Below are 15,125 nucleotides of genomic sequence, written 5' to 3'. Positions count from 1 at the left end.
GAAAAGGCGCAGTATATTCTGAATGCACTCAGGCAAACATAATTTACACAGGGTCCTTTTATGGAAGGCAAAACCTTGACCCCCTAGGTGGGCAAAGAAATGACTCAGTCTTCCAGACCAGAGATCCTGAAGGCAAAGGCAGGGCAAAGAAGATCGTGTCTCTAACCTTCCCATCTGTGCCTGTTTGAATGTATTTATTTAATTCATTTATAAGGCCTTGGGATTTCTTTAGGCCTATTTTATAGAGATACCTTGAATAGCCTATCCTACTTTCAATAAATTAATCACTTAAGTGTTTGCTGCAATGGCTTTCTAAAAATCTATAGACTACAATAACCTAGATCTAGTCAAGAGTAGGCTAGGTGTATGTTACAGGGTTAGCTAGGCCTATCTTTTCCCATTTGTGTAGCTACAGTAGGCCTACATTGCCCAGCCTAGAATCATTTTCAGTTGATAAAGCTAAAATCCATCACACAGTCAATTTCAACATAGGCTACTGAAATCCTGGAATGTGCTATTGTGTACAATCAAAGTCCCTCAATTTACAGGAAAAGTTGGAGAACCTCCTCCATCTGTTGCCTCCAGCATTTACTGGTAAACCAACCCAGGGTCGTTGTTGTAATTTGGGAACTCAAGTGATGATCTGGAATACCAGGAATATAGGCTACAGCACTTCTTGTAAAGAACACGATTGGACTGAACAATTCCAGTATTACAGATAGGCCTACCAGTCTTTGAATAATTGAAGCATCCAAAATGTTTCACTTACAATAAAACTGTAATGGCCAAATTGTTCTGGTATGACACATTTCTCTCTGGCTAGAAATCAGGCCCTTTACCATAAACCAATATATTTAGTGCTTATATTATTTTTGTATTATAGGCATGATAGTATAAGATAAACATATAGACATTATATAATAGAACATGTAATAGAGGGTTAATGCATTTAATGCTGTTAGTTGCTGTTATTGGCACTAACCCAGCTAAACCCGGATGATTATATTTTCATTTGGAATATTGAGGTCTGTATGCAGGGTAGGAATTTCACGGCGGCCACGACGGTTTGGGTTGGCCGTGAGGCCCCTTTGAAAATCAGAGGTTTATAGGCCACGGTGGCCTTGGTGCCCCCTTCTTTCAATATTCTGCTTTAAGTCCCTACTAATAGCGATTTTTATTTTAGCCTGTGGCCTGTCAAAATTATCTTAGCATTCACAGCGCAAATTAATTTAGTCTTTTACGCAGTGGAGAAAGTGACATTGCAAGAAAGAAAGTGCGTCCAAATTCACCCATTCTCAGTTGAACTACTCGCGAAGTAGCCTATTCATCACACAGACATCACAAGTATCACATGAAAGAGCTTTTTCTCAGCTTTTAAACGATGTTTAACCGATAATTGCTGTGTTGAACGGTTCGCGAGAAAAGTAAATAATATAATTCAATTTAATCATACATTCTACTGAAGGTTTTGCGTCCCATGATCTCCCTACCCATTTATCTCGGTAGAATACTTTACGAAGCCTTATTTTAACACGACAAACCATATATCAGAATAAACAGGAGACCTTACCGAACACAAAGGTGTAAAGCAGTCCCCTGTTCAGTAAGCCGTCCCAGAGTAATACAGTTTTGAATTTGCAGTAAAGTTCGACATACATGGATGACATTCTGCAAGACGTGCTGCATAATTAAATCCCTTTATTACAAAACAGTCAAATAAGAACTTCAATATATCACTTGAATGCCTTACATACATTAAAGAATAGTTCAACACAGTGCATGCCTTTAGATAGAGTTTTTGATGAGTAAAAATATGTAAAAATAAGAAAGTATCTCTTTAATAAATTGTTATCAAATTGTTATCACCATTCTACAAATCATGTCATTTTCTTCTTTTCTGAGCCTATCTTTAACAGAGCAGCTAAGACATTCTGACTTTCATAAGATGAAAACTGAATGTTCTGTTGCAGCCTTAAACCTGATGGTCAGATTACCAGTTTACAAGTCAACCAAGTAACAAGAAAACCTAGAACTGAAGAATTTCCCCCCCCCAAAAAAAAATCTTGTATGAATGAATTGTGACACGTCTTGACTTGATTTGAATTCCAACTACTTCTCGATAAGACTTCTTGGCACAGTCAAGTCCATTCACACAAGAGCAAAAAAAACAACAACATAATCTCAAAAATCTGTTGTGTCATTGCATGCCATTAGCTGCTGCGCATATTGTCCCACGTTAGCATGAGGCGTCACAGTGGGCTTAGAAGGCGAAGGACTGCGTCTCCTCAGTGGTGGGATCGCAGGAAGGACTTGCATGCTCCGTAGGGGTTCTCCGACTGCTGCAGGCGGCAGGGAGCAGAGGGACTGGCTCTGAGGGAGTCCTGCTTTGTGCTGCTTGGGGGCGTTTGGAGGAGGCAGGCTGACCAAGCCCCGGCCGAGGGAGCCAAGAGGCAGGGATTTGGACTTCTTCACTCCCTGAGACACCTGGTCAGGTGGAAGGGAGACTGAACAAAATAAAGATTATTTTCATTACCGCTATTATGTTAATAATCAGCTATTGATGTTACATGATGTGATTGCTAAATGATGGCCTCTGTAATCTCACACAGGTTGGATTTTGGACTGGACTGAAAGATGTTTTAAATCAATTTATTGTGTGTCTGTGTGTGTGTGTGTGTACCTACCTCATATACATACATTTCTACCTAAGTTATTCTGAGGTGTACAATGGAGGACATTGTACATGACTAGTATGGATGTGTGTGATCCCTTTTCCACTTTGAGCAAACATGTAGTACTTACATCGGTGAGTACAGTGGTCGCGTATAGGTGCCAGGCTGTTGCGTGCTAGGCCAGACTCCCTCATCCGCAGGCCATTCAGAGGTAGTAGGTGTGTGTTTGGAACTGTGAACAATATCAGTAGAAAGGGAAAAAAAGGTTCAGAGATTGAGACTGAGAACATGGTTTTTATTTCTCATAATCAGGCCACCATCTGGAGCCTGCGAGCTTCCACTATTGGTAATGTATTACAGCATTCTGGAATTATTGTCCTCTCTTTTACCAAACAAAAAAGAAGAAGTGCATATGTGCACTTATCACAGGATGTGGTTTGGGTGTATCTACTGTTTTGGTACAAGACGGGGCAACTGAGTGGTGGCTTAACTGAACTAAAGGCTGCTCAGACACCCCTGCTAATCAAAATTATCTGAACTATGCGCATCTTAGTGTCTGTGCACAGAATTCTAGTGTCAAAAAGTCCAATAGGTGTTGGAGAAAGCAAATTTGTGATTTGCAAAACATCAGACTGTGTTGGTGTTTAACTTGCACAGTGGATATACAGTATTTCACAGTGGATATACGCTCTTCCTGCTGTTGTTGAATTTGCCCTTGACTGTCTTAGTAATGATGATGGATTTCATAGTGTTGTGTTCAGACTGCAGGGCAACTTTCTAAGAGCTACTACACAGTAGTCTGGAGTTAACAGAAAGCAAGCAATGTGTTCTATTGCTAATGAGACACAGTAAGATCACTACACTGGAAGGAATGTTTGTTGACATACGTGACAACCACACAAACACTTCAGACGGAATGTTTTCAGTAAGAGGTGCTAGCAGTCAACCATTATTTCTAACAGCAAAGTTTCATACCAAATATAACCACTGCTTTCTATTGGGTATTTTTAGCCAAAGTACTCAAAAGGTCACCTCAATCAAATACAGTGACTAATTTGAGTATTACCTCTTTGTAATCACCAAGACACCAACTATTTTTCTCAGTAACTAACAGATTACAGCTACATTTTTTTTGTAACATAAATGGTATAAAATGTGTTATGCTGTTCAAGCTAATCATGTTGTTTGAATCACTTCAGGTCTGTTACATTTCAGCAGAAGTACCTTGCTCATTTTTTTGAATGTATGGGATTTGTTTTGGACAGAGCACATCTAAGGGGCCTGACGCTTCGTGATGAGTTCGATCCAGCAGTCTCTCAGAAGGTGATGATACCCAAGCCTTATGGGTCAGGACTTGACTGGACTCTGTCTTCCAGGTCTGGCCTACCAATTTCTGGCTCTTGTCTCTGCTGTCAAACAGGTCGTGTTCACTCTTGCTCTTCTGAGACCGGTGCGCAAGGTGGCTGATCATTTGGCCGCCCGAATTCCTTTGGACCATAAACTGTGCGCTGGCCAGCAGTGAGTTTCCTAGGGTGATCGGCGGTAGACTCTGTGTGCGGATGGGCGGAAGTCCCTTGATTTCCTTTAAGGTGTGGTCCTCCAGGATCCCCAGCTTTTGTGGTTCGCACGACCTCTTCATCAAGGCCGTTCCGTCTTCTCGTGAGTCTTTCCCAGACGAGTCTGACAGGCAGTCAAACATGGTGATGATGTCGTCCACCTCAGACGTCTCCTCCGGCTGGTGTCGATCATGGTTTGGTACTTTCTGTAGTGCTGCATGAAGCTCCTTCTTTTTCTTACAAGAGAAGATGTTGTTGAGCATGCGGAACTTGCCCTCTTTTTTGCTGGCCAGGTCATTATTCTGGGAATGTAGCTGTTGGGTCGACTCTAACCTGTAAAAATTTATATTTCAGTTAGGTGTGTTTGTAATTAAATATCTTAACCAGTAGCATAGTGCATGGCATGGTGCATTACAGATGACACTATGACTCCATTGCCCCCAAAAAAGAATAAGGCAAGATATTTTCAAGTTCTGCAGTTATTTCAATGGGGCATTCTGCCATTATAGGTTCCAGAATGTATGTTTTTCCCCCTACTCATGGTGTAGGAATTAAGTTTGGCATAAATGGTGCTGGCATTAGGTTGTTCACTTCATGGTGCCATCAGATGTGACCTCATCAGCAATTCTGGGGCAAAAACAACAGAGTTCAGTCTTTGATGAACTGCAAAGTCCTGATAAAATCACTTTACATTCAGTGTATGTAGATATTTTGAAAATTATTAATATATATATATATATATATATATATATATATATATATATATATATATATATATATTAATTATCCTTCTTTTTCATATTGTCACAGTCTTTGTGTGCTGCTATATGAATACTTCTACAGATACAGATAGAAAAAAATAATAATAATAATAATAATAATAATTCAACATTTAACTGATAAAAACTGTGCTAACAATAGTAATATAAACTAGATGTAACGCATAGCGGTACAAAATACGACCGCCGCTCAGTCCTGTACATCAGTTCCTCGAAAATAAATCACACTTCAATTTGTCTCCATATTTTACTCCATCCCCCACTCTTGAAACTTTTGTGTATGCTTGTTTGGCATGCCTGAGTGTGTGTGTGTGCGGCTGCACAGAAAGTAGCCTACTGGGGCTGAAAAGGTGAATAGATTGTAGAATAGCCAAAGAAGATGTAGCATTGTTATAAAACCTTTAAAGTCTCTAAACAATCACAAGTAAGGCAGTTCATCACAGTTCATCCATTGCAACTGGATTGATGAAAGGTCACATACACCTGTAGGCTACACTGTATTTGGGAAAAGCAAAAGGTATCTGCATAATGTTATTTATTTATTTATTTATAAACAAAAACATCTCTGTCAGTTCCATGCCGTTTTCAACAGCTATCAAAAACAAAGGTCATTTTTGGATGGATGGATTTTTTGTTAATGTTTCTTCTTCTACATAAGATTTTAGTCATCTTTAGTTCATGTAATACTTTATTGTCAATGCACAAATTAAGTAACAGTAGTCTGAAACGTTATTGTTAATGCACAAATTAAGTAACAGTAGTCTGAAACGAAATGCTGTTTTACATCTAACCAGTGGTGCAAATAACTGACATGTCCAAATGGGCCTTGATGAAATGCGTCGCTAGACTGTCAATACACATTTTAACGGGCCAAAGTTGAAGAGCTGTTGTCCGTTATTGTTCGTGCAAATATAGGCTGATTCATGTTCCCTTGCATTGTGTAACTGAGGTCCATGGCTAGTCTGGCTTTCACCAGACCAAGCTCAATCAAAAACCCGATATTGTTTAATTTTCCGATTGAGATATCCACGCTCTGGCTATTCTAAATGCAAAAATGCATCAGGGAGTTATGACAAAACTGTAACTAACAAACTAGATCCTAATAGAAAGCTGTTAGCTTCCCTAAGCTACAGGTAGGCTTATAAGGTAGGCCTATTTACAACATAAATTGTCAATAGGCTATGCTGGCGACACAAATAAAATCTCCTTTGAAACCAATGGCTTAATGCCTTACAGTATCAAGCGGACTTAAACTGCCATATCGTGGCGAAAAGTTGCAATAAAATTCACGCAGCTCCATGAGTCAAGGAAAGCGCGAATGAAGTAGCCACTTCTAAATGGGACCCACTACACAGCTTAAGGTGTGTTGCTAAAGCAGCCATAATGAAATGAAGGTGTCATTGGATACTTCACACACACGTGCTTTTTAATTTCACAGACTACAACTACCAAGCTGGAATCAAAGCACATCGATTCCCCTCTCACACCCTGCACGCACTTAAAACAAAATAAACAGGCGTCTCAGTCTCACGCATGTATAGGCAAGACTGTATCAGACAGGTGTAACGTTGAAAAATCTTCCATTGAACAGAATGATTTTTGTAGCACGTGCAACAAATGACAGTCGAAAGATACAATTACAGTGCTGCTATCAATTTGCTTGGTATAACCTCATTTATAGTTTTCTACAAATGCAATCAATCAAATTGGCCTCCATCACTCAACCAACGCTAACGGTAACATTACCTAGGTCCTTATTGATATTATAAGATTAACGTACCTGCAGTAAAAACCAAGCATGTCCGATAAACATCCTCAGATTTATTTCGGCTTCAAGAAGAAATGGAAATTACAGTACATTTCATGTGAACATCATCCTATCCTTATTAGACGTTCTCTGCGGTAAACTACACTGAAGCGTCCTTGTTTTTCCAACCCACTTTTAACTTCCAACAAAATTACGCCTCACTGCAACGACGCGCCATCTAGTGGACAAACGACTACTTATCGCCAATACTGGAAATGCAGCAATGATGATGATGATGATGAATATTTATTTTGGCTTTCTTTTAATCCTACTGAATTTGTAATTATGTATCGGCCGTTCTAATACCGATAGTATGTGGGTGCCTGTGTGTATGTGCATGTGTATATGTGTGCACCGCCATCTACAAGCCAATGAGTGTACAGTCACTAAATGTACACATAACCTAATTTTTTTTAGACCCCCCCCATGGATGAAATTCTACGAAACTTGGCATACCCCCAGAAAAGGCCAGGTCAATCATACACATAAAATTTGGTGCAGTTCTGAACATCTTAACTGAAGATAGGGGCGATTAAAGCAGAATAATATTGCATTTTCAGGGTGCAAATCACAAATGAGTGATTATGGGCCGGATTGATGTGGGCCCTTGAGACCAACATACCATAAAAGATTCTTCATCCTCAGTGCCACGGTTCAGGTAGTTATTTAGGAAAAACTGCTTTTTTTGCGGTTCGGGGGGGGGGGGGGGGGGGGGGGGGGGGGGGGGGGTTGCCCCGAATTTTTCCGTAAAAGTCTAGTGGGGCTACATACCCACCAAATTTCATGTGCCCCGTTGGTTCAGTGTCCCGGGTATTGTTGACCAAAAATTCAGGAAGCAGATGACGGGGGGGAAAAAAATAATAATAATACAAAAATATTTAAAAAAAAAACCTTTGACACTCCCTATATGGTATCCCTATAATCCCTATATATAAATATGCAACAGCAACATTGTTCCACAGACTGAGGAAGTGAAACTTTCATGTGTAAAAATAAAACTGGTCTAGCCCAAGAGGGCCTTTAATCTCAGGGGTCAGAGGAGAAGACAATGTTACAATATAGCTGCAAGCAGCAATGTGGGGCTTTTGTGAGGCTTGGTCTGAAGACCACATATGCAAAATTTTGTGAAAAGTGGACAAAATGTGAGACCTGTGGAAACTTTTTTGATTAAATCCAATATGGTGAAAATCCCAAATTGGGATTGGGGTGTGTGGAACTCGAAATTTGAACTTGAACGGTACCTAATTTTTTAATAATGGTTCAAAAGTTACAGGCGTTGATGCAACTCCAACTTTGACCCTTTGGTGTGGCAGTGGTTGGTGGAGCACTGAATGAAGGAAATGTCTCCAATCAATGTGCCGGATTTGACACTTTTACCATACAGTTCTGGGAGCTACCATAGACTCCAATGACAAAGAAAAAAGACGAATAATAAGAAGAAAAGGTAGGCACATAATGGGTGCCTTCACAGGTTCACTGCTAGGCCCCGAAACCTTTAATATACTCTGAGGGGGAAGGAAGGGCACACAAGGGAGGTATTTTAGTTGATGTGAAACTGGATGCTGAGTTTGATAAAAATACACTGCAAATTACAGCAGTTTCAAATCCATATCCATCAATAGCAACTCAATGCAATAAATGCACCCCCTGATCACAGCACACAACAGCTAACAGTTTCCCCAGATTATATATCAAATTTTGTGACCATACACAGAGGGCAATGAATGCAAAATTAACAACAACAACAAAACAAGCAAGCAACCCAATAAACAAACAAACAAACAAACAAAAACACTGCCTGTCCTACCTGTTCTCAGTGGAGAGAAGTTTGATGCAGGCCGTGTGGCCGCAGTACATGGCGTAGGTCAGCGGTGTGTTCTCGTTGATGTCTCTGGGCTCTGGCTCAACGCCCAGCTGCAGAAGGGCCTGCACACAGTCCACTTTGCCTGCTGCTGCCGCCCAGTGCAAGGGGGTTCTGGGGCACGCACACACATAGAGACACACACATCTTATTTGTGGCCCTGGAGGACACACTGCTGCTAAAATATGGGGTAATACTCATATGTGTCCCAGGTCACCTTTGAAAGTGATCTGATGGAATGGATAATGTGTACTGAGGGCATTCATAACTGTATTTAAAGGTGTCAAATCATTATCAGACAGTACATTTCTAATGTTAAAGCACAATGTTTGGTCATGTGAAGGACAGATAAATATGTGTCTTTCCCACCAGCTGTCCAGGATATACATATGCAGCTCTGCATCCAAGGTAGGAAACACACAGCAAAAAAGAAAGAAAATCTTTCCAGCACGACACTGTAAACTATATCGCCAAAACACACCAGGTTTTGCATATCTTGAACTTAGTTAGATGCTACTGTAGTGCTCCTATAGAAGGGGAAAATACACGCACCGTTTCTTTTCTACATATTCTTGTCCTAATAAAATCTTTTTCTTTATTATTCCAAGCACTATTCTTGTTTCCTTTAAAGTTTTTAATGTGTCTTTTCCTGTATTTTGTTTGTGCACAAAGTCATAATTTCAGCTATGAACACTAAATAAATACAATTAACACATTTACTGCTTCAATAAGTTTGTGCATCGACCAGGAGAATGTTTTTGAGGCCCGTTGTCAAAGCACTGCAATGTAAGTGAGACACACTTGTTTCGCTTTACTTTCCCATTCGTTGCAGTTAACACGTTATGAAAGAAGATGAAGATTGGTATGACACTTTAGCCACAGGATGTGCTTGCACCACTGCAACATGCTTACAGTACACCACATGTACCTGTGAGATTAGAAATAGTCACAAGCTCAAGTCATGTTACGTTTCTCACTATCCCACGGTGAAGACAAAACATATTTTACCAGCAGACTTTGACTTTGATGTTCCTTCTCTAAAACTTCATGGGAAGTAGCTGCTTGTGAGAAGCAAAATCCAGAAACAAATCGCATGCAAAATAGGCCTTACAGCCCTTATTTGATTTTTGAAATGAGTGAGTGCATCTACCTCCCATAGTATAAACCGACTGTACAGATTTTGTTTTACTTGTTAAACATTGAAGAATGTCAAATAAAAACAAGAACATTAAGGAAAAAATATGTTTTTGTGCTGTCAGAATTGCATTCATGATTGAAGTGTTACCATTTAAAATGTCATTTACTCAGTTAGTGAGGCTAGTGACTGAGGCTGTGTTTTTGACAAACTTCAGAGGAATGTGCATTTCAAGCACCACGTTATCTGATATTGTGATTTGCTGTCAGATAGAAAAAAGAAAACAAAAACAACTTTCAAAACCTCACAGCACATACCGCTCGTCAACATCCAGTGCTTGCAGGTTGGTCTCAGGAACACGTGCAAGCTCATAGATGATGTCGCTGAAGCCAGCTGCTGCAGCAATGTGCACGCACGTTTTGCCGTTCTCATCATCGTAGTTGATCACAGACGGGCCAAGATGGTGGTCAAGAATTAGTGAGCACATGAATCTGCTGCCACTCTGTCAGATAAAAAACAGAGCACACATTGCGGTTTCAGACTGGAGCATTTCTCCACTAGTAAACCACTGCTTTTCCTGTTTCAACATTTTCCAGTCTGTGAGCGTCCTGATATGAAACATGTTAGATATAACTTCAAAAGCAGTTCTCAGTATAAGCATCCATTTGACTGTCAGTTGAACTTAAATGATACAAACAGCTTGCAACAAATTTGCAATTCAGCAGTTTGCATCCTTCATATAAAATATTAAAACTCAAACTCCAAAAACACACCTTTGTTCTGCCAGTTAACCCTAAAGGCATATTTTTTTTGTAACCAAAAAAAAAGGTTTGCAGAGAAGTGTCCTTGTCTAATGCTTCTAGTCAAGTGTCCTTGTAAACGCGTCCTTGCCTAACGAAAAACCTTAACATGCAAACACTCTGTTTACTTCCAATGAGTAAATAGAATGGAAGACAAACAAACGTTTAATCACAAGCCAGCATGTGTTCAACCACAAGCCAGCATGTTTGTGTATTGTAAGGAAATGTGTTGTGTTGTGTGGAAGTGGTTCAGAATGGAAATTAAAAGGTTCAGATGCAACAGTCCATTTTTTATGAATTTACAGAAATATACCGGTATTTATATGTATAATATTTTTCAATTTGATATCAGTCAAGCTGTAGTTGGATTGTGTTGATTTAAATATGTTTGCATCTGAACTATTTATATTGGCTATAGTGGTTATTGGTGTCTAGGGACCGACTCTGAGATAACAAGAGTTTATATGACTTTACAAAGACTCCCCACCCTCAGAAAGGGAGTCCCCATCTCAGCCATCTACATCCCTCAAAAAAAAAATACAGTTTTGATGTAAAGGGACACCCCCTACGCCATAGAAAATACACAGCTTTTTTTTTTACTACTTATTGGGACAAAATACATTTAACAAACACTTGAGTTCATGATCTCCAGGGACTTTCAAACACCAGAAATGTTATGCCACTACCAACTGACTAGCAAATGATTCTCAGAGTATCAAGCTACATCACCCTTTGTGAGCAAATAATTATTCCCAAGAAGAAAGTCACATTATACCCAAATAATAAGTCCTGGGCCAGCAGATCTCTCTCAGGAAGATTAAAAGATAGCTTTCCAAACAGGGGGACGTGCATAAAACTAAACATGCTCAAAGGTTGGTGACAAAGGAGATAGTTGGCCAAATTGCAGTTTAAGGACAAGGTGGAGGACAAGCTGAAGAATGACAGTGCTCACTGTGCTTGGAGAGGGATTAAGGCTATGGTGGGGAATTCAGGACAAGACAAAAAGGGATGTATATATCTGACGAAACCAATTCTGTCCTGGCAGACAAGTTGAGCCAGTTCTATCTAAGATTTGACCCCCACGACTTAATGATGATCTGGCCGAATTCAGAGTTGAGTCAGATTGTTTATGAAGTTAATGAAATGGATGTCTGGAGAACTCTTGAACAGACAAGCATAAAGCCAGAGGCCTGACTGTATCAGTGGCTGACTGCTTAAAAACTGTACTCAGTTCTTGTGTGGTATTCTCACATTTATTTTCCAGCTCTCTTTGCAACACAAAAAGTTCCCATGCTATGGAAAGTATCTGTAGTTCTTCCAGTGACCAAGGTTCCACGGTTCTGACCCTTCTGGGGGTCGTTTCTAGAAAAGTTAGCAACGACGTTGCTCAACCACCATGCACGACGCAACTTGCGACCAAACAACGACATTAGGCGAGTTCGACTTGCGGATCTGTGCAGATCTGACTTGATGTGATGCATGCTGGGTTGAACACAATGCATACTGGGATGGACGCAATGCTTGCTGGTTAGAAATTCTGTCCGACTTCTGTCAGCCGGGGAGGGACTTACCACCGTGACACCATGTCACATGACCTTAAAATATCGCGTTAGTCTTTTCTTTTACTGTCTATGGTCTTAGCCTGCAGACAGATCTTGCAGTTGCCTTCCACGAGCTGCACGAGCTGAAACACGCCCTCATGACGTCAGTTCAAAGACGTGATAGGGCCATTTGGGAGGAATGTCCTCATGACGATTATGACGGGAGGCTCATGCTGCTTCCTTATGTTGGAATATGTGAAAATAAACAGAAATCGAAGGGAGACCTTCTTATACGTGATTTCTGCAACAATGGTAGGCTAGCCTACTGAAAACGTTTGGATATTCTGTTATTTTTTGCTGTTGGCTAAATAGATAGACACACATATAGGGAAAACACTTGATATTGAATTTATGTGCTACAATGCAGGTCTGTTAACTGTATGACAACAGTGGTTTATTTAAACTACATCATAAGAATTTATTTCGTCAGTCATCATGCTCATTTTAATGAGTAGGAATGAAAGTTCTTCTGTGTTTATTGCAAACAAAATTCCGCGATATCTCCCGCGAGTCACGTCAGCCAGACAAGGATACAAGGATACAAGGAAGTTTATTGTCACATGCATATAGTTACTGGAAGTAAGAAATGCAGTGAAATTATGTCTGGTGTCAGCCTATTTGTGCATTAATGGGGTAAAAAGTGCAGTAGAAGAGGGGTTTAGTAGATTAAGTGGCAAGGGCTGCATAAAAAGGGGGGGAAGATTGGGATTGGGTGGGGGCACCAACAAGGAGCACCCAAGAGCAACAGGGGCAAGGAAAAACTCCCTTACCAAGGAAGAAACCTTGGGCAGATCCACGGCTCAAGGAGCTAACCCAACTGCCAGGGGTCTTGGTGTGTGTGTTGGGGGGATGACAGGGGAGATGGGATAGTGTGCTGTGTATGTGGGGAGAGGGCAGTGTGCAATTTGTGTGTTGGAGAAGCTTCCTCATGAGACAATGTGCTGTGTATTGGGGGGGGGCGGGCTGTAAGTATGTTGGGGATGTGTGTTGGAGAAGGGTAGCCTGCCTGTCCGGGATGAGCTGCCCTCTGTTGTAGCTCCTCCCGGCTAGCCTCTGAAGATCACGTTTAGGCTACGTAGAAAGCCAGACCAAGTCAGACTCAGTCGAAGTCGAACTCGCCTAGTGTTACACCTGTTTCCAGAAAGCATCGTACCTGTGTCGCAATTCGCTACCTCCGACGTTCGAACACTGTAGTTCCAACAACGTTGTTGATGATGCAGCGATACATATCATTGGTGGAAACAGTGGCAACGTGTAATACCCCACCCCCTAGAAATTCTCGGCCACGGCCTATGTTGACTTTTTTCTAATTTAAACCGAGTGATTAATGCTGGCATTGTCATCGTCATCTGCAAAAACCTAAACCTATTGCAAGTATATAAAACATTTTACTGAAGCCGACCAAATGTGTCATTATTTGTGTTAAATATCTATGTTGGAAAAAATATATAGCCTGGACGAATATCTGGGTATCTCATTTGTTTTTAATTGTCTCGTGGTTTAATGGCAGCGCGTCAGTGCACTACGCGCTCGGCCGGAGTTCGCATCCTATCTTTTCTTTTCACCTCTAAGTAAGAGTAGGCCTACGAGACACAACAATAGGTTTTGACCATACATATTTATGTATATAGTTACTCTACATCGAGAGACCATAGGTACAAGACATCCGTCAAAAACAATTGAATCTATGTGTCACACTAGTTCACCTGCAGGTAGCGAGAAGCAAATCTCACATCATAAGAAAATCGAACCTAGAACGCTGGGATAACAAGTCACCTGCTTTAGCCACTACACCATTTATCACTGAGCTGATTTTAAGAGACTGTGAAGATTATAATAGCTTATCAAAAAGCAAGGCAATACTCGAATTAACATAAATAGCAAGAATGAGCCAAGTAGGGGAGTCAGTCTCTTAATCAAAATAAAGCTACAGGATAGATCAATCATTGAGTCACGAGATAAACATCCACTTTTTTTTGGTTAGGCGGTTGGGAATTTTGGTTAGGCGCTCCGGACACCAACTAGCCTGACGAGCCAGACCCACATTAAAATGTAGGGTCTGGACACTCACCGTTCGCAGTGCTCAGTCCGAGGGGCGGGATAATCAGTTGTCTTTCAAATTCCCTCTGCACTTAATAGGACAGCAGCAGCTATGAGTCCCATCGTTTCCCACCAGTGGAGCTAGTTAGCTAGTTCAAACGTTTGCCTACTTAATAAAAGCTTAACTTCGTGTCACACTGTTTGCCAGCAGCAACATCCATCTTATTTGTTTTCAAGTAGCAGGGAATTCAAGCCAAACCGTTGCAACTCTGCCATCAATCATTATGTTAAGCCCACCTAAAGACTCTATACACGATTTCATTGGCCTGATTAAGTTTCGATTTCTGGAGCTCACAAGCCAACGGAGAGTTGCTAGACTAGCCCTGGCAGCAAATGTAATTTGCGGCCGCTAGGGGCGCGTCTAGATTTCTAGGCTAGACACCAACAGGAACTACCAAGGAACGACACAAGTGCGACTGCTAAGGGGCAGTAGTTCAAACGACCAAACGTTGCGTCCTTGCTTGCGATTGAGAGTTCGAACTACCCTTTCTAGAAACACCAAATCCAAGAACGATGGAGCGAACTACCAAGGTTGCGACGCAAGTTAGCAAACGACGCTTTCTAGAAACGAGCCCCTGGTTGTTATATACCTGTTGGTAATTGATTGCCCCCTACTGGCGAATGGAATATACATGGAAAAGTAGGGTACTGTGTGTAGTTCTGCAAGCGGTTTGATTCAGTAAACAACCTAACCTGCATACGGCCTCCGTTTCTTCATTATTATATATCACGGATATAACACTGGTGATGAAAGGTTTTGAGCAGATTGTGAAGAGGAGTCTATTGTCTATGACACAGAGCATGATAGACCCAC

At 40.9% G+C, this 15,125-nt stretch overlaps 1 protein-coding gene across 3 annotated transcripts in view; it reads right to left on the bottom strand.

Moving 5' to 3' along the window:
• Window positions 1–1,684: 1,684 nt before the first annotated feature.
• Window positions 1,685–15,125, bottom strand: part of ankrd55 (ankyrin repeat domain 55) — a 28,920-nt gene continuing 15,479 nt past the window's right edge. For 2 of the 3 annotated variants that reach the window (XM_048259673.1, XM_048259671.1), the window contains 5 exons: window positions 10,128–10,312; window positions 8,622–8,789; window positions 3,897–4,561; window positions 2,803–2,904; window positions 1,685–2,504 (listed from right to left, as the gene is read on the bottom strand). In XM_048259673.1, coding sequence (XP_048115630.1) covers window positions 2,182–2,504; window positions 2,803–2,904; window positions 3,897–4,561; window positions 8,622–8,789; window positions 10,128–10,312 — 1,443 coding nt within the window. In that variant the 3' untranslated portion in view covers window positions 1,685–2,181. The remainder of the gene's footprint in view (window positions 2,505–2,802; window positions 2,905–3,896; window positions 4,562–8,621; window positions 8,790–10,127; window positions 10,313–15,125) is intronic. The other variant, XM_048259674.1, reaches the window with a different exon arrangement.

This window comes from Alosa alosa, chromosome 12, assembly GCF_017589495.1.
Source record: "Alosa alosa isolate M-15738 ecotype Scorff River chromosome 12, AALO_Geno_1.1, whole genome shotgun sequence".
NCBI lineage: Eukaryota > Metazoa > Chordata > Actinopteri > Clupeiformes > Clupeidae > Alosa > Alosa alosa.
The sequence above is the reverse complement of the archived record's forward strand: the minus strand, read 5'-3'. Positions and strand labels throughout refer to the sequence as shown.